Genomic DNA, 6,034 nt, shown 5'->3' on the forward strand with positions numbered 1-6,034 from the left:
CGGCTGCTCCTTCCCGAGGTGTTTTGCCTCCTCGGTCACGTCTGCCCGCGGGCTCGGCTAGTTCGCAGCGGCAGAACAGGGTGAAGGGTCAGTTTCTCGAACTACCGCCGCCGCTCGCCGCGGCCGGCGATGTGAAATCGGGAGGAGGCACGGCCTGAACGCGGGTTTACCTCGAAAACATGGCAGATACCGTCTGATACCATCCGACGCCYGCCAGGTGCCTCTCAGGAGTTTAGACGGCACTAAGCCTCTGTGCAAAACATCTGTTAGAGTCACTGTAAACCCCCCGTTTCAGGATCAAAGCCCTTTCCCCGCTATGGATACAAGCCCTCYCCACCGAATGGTTGTGGATCTCCTCTGTTCGGGGTTCAGGTAAGTCTGTGCCCGTTCTTTGGTTTCTCTGTGGTGCGGGGGCTTTCAGACGTGGACTTTCCTCGGGGCGGGAGCCGCCCTCCTCCCTCGCTCTCAAGGTGAGGGCAGCATCCATGTACAGCGCTCCCACTTCTGTGGGCCCTGGCACATGGTTTCCTAACATCGCGTAGGAGGTGTTAGGATTATAAACAAACGTAGCACAAATATTTTCATCATTGGCCTAAAATACTATAGGAATAAAACAGAATGCTGATTAATTTTAAATCTTTTGATTAAAACGTTTTATTCTTACGAATATTTTCAAAAGCACTGAGTAACAATAGCCCTCTGTTTGTGCAAGCAGAGGGTTTGGCTCTTGCTTTTATTCTCCCTACTGACACTAATCCATTTTCCTTAATACGAGAGGAGATACTGATTAGCTTGTTAGAGGAGAATTGCAAATTATAGAGATAAGTGAATGACAGCTGGATTGGTTGCATTAGTTTTTAATTTCTAGCTKATAGTCTCTGAATGTGATAGAATATGAATCTTTCCTAGCTGAAATACCTGCTAATGGTGGAGGYGGGTTTCTTCACAGTTTGACATTGGTATCCCGTCAATGACAAAGTGCTGCAATCACCACGACAGATGCTACGATACCTGTGGCAACAAAAAAAATGATTGTGATGAGCAGTTTCAGTCTTGCCTCTCCAAAATCTGCAGAGAGGTGCAGAAAACACTTGGAATATCRGAAACTGTACAAGGTAAGTCTGAAAAATACATTTTTCTTCCCCAGTTTGACTGAGCTGATTTGGCAAGAAATGCTTGTGCTGTACAGAAGTGCCGTGTTCTCAGAAGCTAGTGCTGTTGCTGAAAGAGGCAGTCCTCCCTCTGTCATGCAGCATTGGTACAGCTGAGTGATGACACAACATGAGAAAGTGATCAGGATTAAAACTAACCCCGGGGAAAAAATAATGCCCCCCGCCWGGAGTACACAGACAGGAATATGACTTCATAAAAATTTGTGTGTAATAATTGTTGTATTTCCCACAGTATAATTAAGTATTCTTTGTTCTACTAGGTGAATTCTGAATGTCTACTATATGCAAATGCTAGTAAGCTGTAGAAAAATACTGAACTGTTTACTTTTACAAAGTAGCGATCTTAAAATAATATGTTGTTATAGTGTAAGCATTTAATGCTGTTCCTCAGCATGTAAATTTTAGGTTTTTCAGTAAGAACCCACAGAAYGATTATCAGCCCACATCTCGATCAATACATAGTATAGTCATGCTTCTAAAACTTGAACAGTGGTGCTCTTAGAGTAAGTAGTTCCATTGAACTGCCAGTTTTTAGAACAAACCTGTGTTTGTACCTCTCAAATTCACATGACTGCAAAGAAGTCATATTGTTAGTATTTTGTGTCAGAATCAGTATTTGTTCATTTTGTCGAGCTGCTGTTAAAGATAGCAAGCTTTGCATAAATTGGGTTGCATAAAGTGAGGGGTAAAGTGGCTCTTTCGTCTTGCCAAGCCTAAGCGATGTTTCTAACACTGATAACAGTTCGTATGCAATGAATTTGCTTTCTTACTTTGTTTGGAATATGAAATATCATTAGTCACAAATGATTCTGCATTGGTTTAGTCTTTCATTTGATGGCCTTCTTGCTCTGAGAGGACTGTTTCTTCCTTAAAATCTCTTTCAGTTTGCTGGAGTCATTTCTATTAGTTTGATGTTCCATTTAAAGAGTATTTTAACTAAACTCCTCTTTTTTTGCAGCTTGTGAATCAACAGTTCAGCTGTTGTTTGATGCAGTTATTCATTTAGGATGTAAACCTTACCTGGACAGCCAAAGAGCTGCATGTATGTGTCAATATGAGGATAAAACAGATCTCTAAAAGAAGATTTGAGAGCTCATGGTGTGGAATAAAGTGAAAGACTCAACTGGAATGTGGCCAGCGTTTGGTTACAAAGCTTTAGAWTTTTCAGAATGTAATATATTAAACACTGACATGAATATACTGGTTTGATAGCCACTATGATGTTCTTCCTAAAGCTAAAAATATATATGTACACGTATGTGTATATGTATGAAAAACCCTTTTTCTCTCTCCCCATCACCATCCATACCCCCTGAGCTTGGAAACAGAAATTAGTTTCCTTTGGCATAGGTCTGTATGCTCAGGGTGTGCTTCTATAAAACATCAGTGTCTTTTTTACTTTAAAAAACTCATAAAGAACTGCATAATAAGGAAATCAGAGGTGCAGAAGAGCTGTATTCAATTCTCATWTTTTTCTTAATGTAGGTCAAAATTTAGGTTTACTAGCAGTTGATGCATCTGATGGCTCYAACAGGAAAGACTATTTTGTGTGAGTTTAAAGTGGCATTTTAAATATCCCGTACTTACGTGCTTTTCGTGGAATCTGAGATAAACTGACTTAATTTCACTCTGACGTATGCTTTTCATGTGTGAAGACCAGAAGAAGCCTTTAACAGACGCGTACACCTGCACTACATATTTTTGCCTGATTATACATCAAACTCACTTCTGCAGCACTTTTCAGATCAAACGTTGATCCTTTTAAGGCTTGACCACTAAAATGAACAGCTTGTAACCTAAGGATATATTTTTGATTTGACAAAATGCTGAAATGCAGTTGTAATATGTTATTTTAAAAAATGAATCTTAAGTGTTTATTTTTCAAATAAAACATTTTGGTGCTCTGTGCATTATATGCATAGAAATTATATATTCATTTGTTCAAAGCGGTTGATTTATATTTGTCTAGTGGTACAACTTGGTTACTTTATTATCTTTGTTTTCATTCTATTGAAAACCAGAAGYTCCACAGCTGTAGTCAATACGCCTAACTAACCTTGTTATTTAAAATGCCCTCTGTGAGGCTGACAAACATCTGATCGTGTATTTCTGTCATCTTTTTCTTCTGTGACTTCTATAACTGAAATTGTCCAGTGTCTGAATTATTTTGGGTTTGTTCTCTGTACTGATTTTTCATTGCTTCTCTCCAGCTGTCAGACCTCAGTTAACTTTTTGTGTTAGATACTCTGTCATAGAAACTTCAGTTTCTTCTCCTGCTCCCCTGATTCTGCCTTAGAAATCCACAGAGGAGAGGACTGAAAATTAAAATACTACATCTGTGAACAGGGTGTGGGGACTATGCAAAAAGCGTAAAATTTGACTCATGGACTGTAGTGTGATTTCTTGTCTGGAAATACTTTTGTATGGTTTTGCTTTACCAGCTGTTTGTGGGGGTTTTTGTTTTTTTTCCACTAGAGCCTGCTTTACATGACACTGAATGTAAGTGTGACTCTTCTTCATAGAATAAAGTTCCTGATGAAGTTTTTTGGTTATGCTTCATGGTTTGTGTTCATGTTTGTGGTTATGAAGTAGCACTGCTGGAGAAGTATCACTGTAGAGTTTTTTAAAACTAAWTTTGGGGAACTTGTGGTTCCTCCAGATGTAGTAACATTTGTCTTCTGTCAGAGAATCAAAACAACTCTAACTTAGTCTCATAWGCCATTGTTGGAACCTTAGAAGTCTCTTAATACCAAAGCAGTGAATGGTAAGGATGTTGTTTGCTAGAATTAARCTTCGATGCAGTACAATGATGAGTCAAAAACAAGATCATAAATCAACTAGATGGCTGGTGAGTTAGGTAGAAAGGAGTTTTAACTATATGCTTATTTGGATGTGGAAGAAAATTTTCACTGTTCCAAAGAGCTGTGAAAGGTTTTTAGAGAGTTTCCTGCAGACCATTTATAATACTAAAAGGAGAAGAGCTTTAATGCAGCTAAATAACACAACAAATGACACTTAAGTAGTTCTGCTCACAAATCAGAGGAAGCATTTGACTTCTGGGGAGCATTTACTTTGCCTAAGCCTTTCCTGTGGCAGAAAGCTTTAATTATCRTTACCAGCAAACTACACAAAATATATTTCACAGTGCTACAATCCCAAAATGAAGAAAAGTCTTAATTATACCATTTGATAATTGGCTACATATATAGCAAGTTTTGGCATTTGACTCTTCAGTGTGTGCTCTTATGTAGTCACAGTACTACCTAAGTATCCCTGTGATTTTTTTTATATGTTAAGGTGCTAATACAGCTGCCTCCATCAGGCTGTTTTCCACTTCTGGATGATCAGGACAGCAGCAGTGTCAAACTTCCTGTCTTTGAACTGCAGGTCCATCTGTAATGCTTTTTCAAGTATACTCCACTTACGGTGCAACTACTGCAAAAATCTGAAACAATTTCAAAGCACATACATTCATGTATAACAAAAGCTTTATATATTAATATAAGCAGGAAATGCATCCTAGAGTCAAATCTTACCTTAGGGTTCACATGTGTGWTTGAGTTACTGTGATTCAGCTGAACGTGGTCTCACTGAGTATGCTGTTAGCCTCCAATCAACCAGAGGGAAATAACATGATTGCTTAAGATCATCTTACTGAGATTTAAGATGACTGTTGAATTAAAGAATATGAATGATAATAAATTCAAACTCCGCTTAACAGAAAGCCACTGCCGAGTCCTAGACATAGACTCTACAGTAGCTGCTCATACAGAATTATTGCAGGTAGTGGTTTTAGGGGCAGATATCATGTAAGCTGAAAGMTCTGAAATTTGCAGTTTGTAAAAACACTGAACCTACTCAGTAAAAATCTAAACGTTTTACAGTGGAAGATGCAATTCTTACAATAGGACAATGTTTCAACTACAGTAATATAGAAAGACAATTCAAACKATTTTATCTTGATTACTGGCAGTCTGAGGATAACAAGTCAAAAGACAAGGAAAACAATCAAAAGCAATTAGAAATATCCATTACTCTTTTAATGAGAAGGGGGACATCTTGTCTAATACACTTGAATTAGGCAAGAAACATATGTAAAAAAGGTCAAGCAGATCAAGTAAGAAGACCTAACATCCCAGTCTAGAGCTTCCTGCTCTTTTGTGCCTGTAGCCGTGTTGATGTCTAAGAGGTGGTTCACAGCGAAGTTTATCCCAGAGCCCACACAGAAATAGGCCAGTGGCGGAGTTGGGGTCCATCCGCACGTCACAGATCTGCAGAGCTCRGACGCAGAAGGAAGCCTGCTGTCACAGGCTTTGGTCAGAAACCATTCTTACTACGCCAGGAGCGGGCAGGCGTCACGCACTGGGAAGGTCGGGAGTACCGGCCCACTCCTCGCGCTCGCAGGAGCGTTGTGGAGGTCTGCCGCAGCGATGCACGATGCACGGGAGGGAGTAAAAGCACCCRCACCCAAACCGCCCCAGGCCTTTTATGTGGGCACCTGAAAGGGAGGACGTTTTTGGTGACAGCAGCCTTAGAGCACAGAAAACAGTGTGCTTTTAGGGGGGCTTTGAGTGCAGCTCTGGGAAGTCTCCGCGCTTTAGTTTCTCACCACTTCTCACGGTTTCTCAACAGCTGGGAGGATGATGCCTTTGTGTGTGGTAGCGCGCGGTTAACGGACCATCATCGCTAACTCGTACTGCGCAGGGACCTAGAGAATACACGAAAAAGTGCAAGAAGTACCGAGGGRCGCGCTGACGCGCTACCGCGGGGCCTGGCCTCCGCCGCGAGCGGGAGCCGGAGCCGGGGCCCCGCGGCGCCGCACGCTGCCCGCTCCTCCGCCCCGGGGGGCGGGCCGGGCCGGG

The 6,034-nt window shown here is 41.2% G+C and overlaps 1 protein-coding gene and 1 long non-coding RNA gene across 2 annotated transcripts; one reads left to right on the forward strand and one right to left on the reverse strand.

Annotated features, from left to right (window-relative positions):
• Nucleotides 1–179: 179 nt before the first annotated feature.
• Nucleotides 180–3,726, forward strand: PLA2G12A (phospholipase A2 group XIIA). The gene is made up of 4 exons (XM_085309502.1): nt 180–191; nt 271–372; nt 950–1,115; nt 2,131–3,726. The coding sequence occupies exons 1-4, from the start codon at nt 180–182 to the stop codon at nt 2,247–2,249; spliced, it is 399 nt and encodes a 132-aa protein (XP_085165628.1). The 3' UTR covers nt 2,250–3,726.
• Nucleotides 3,727–5,190: 1,464 nt separating this feature from the next.
• Nucleotides 5,191–6,006, reverse strand: LOC146601274 (uncharacterized). Its single transcript, XR_014896354.1, has 2 exons — nt 5,782–6,006; nt 5,191–5,670 (listed from the first exon to the last, which is right to left on the reverse strand). It is a non-coding gene; the product is annotated as an uncharacterized LOC146601274 (long non-coding RNA).
• Nucleotides 6,007–6,034: the final 28 nt, after the last annotated feature.

The sequence above is a fragment of the Rhea americana genome, unplaced genomic scaffold, assembly GCF_003343005.1.
Source record: "Rhea americana isolate MKP2758 unplaced genomic scaffold, rheAme1 scaffold_106, whole genome shotgun sequence".
Taxonomy (NCBI): domain Eukaryota; kingdom Metazoa; phylum Chordata; class Aves; order Rheiformes; family Rheidae; genus Rhea; species Rhea americana.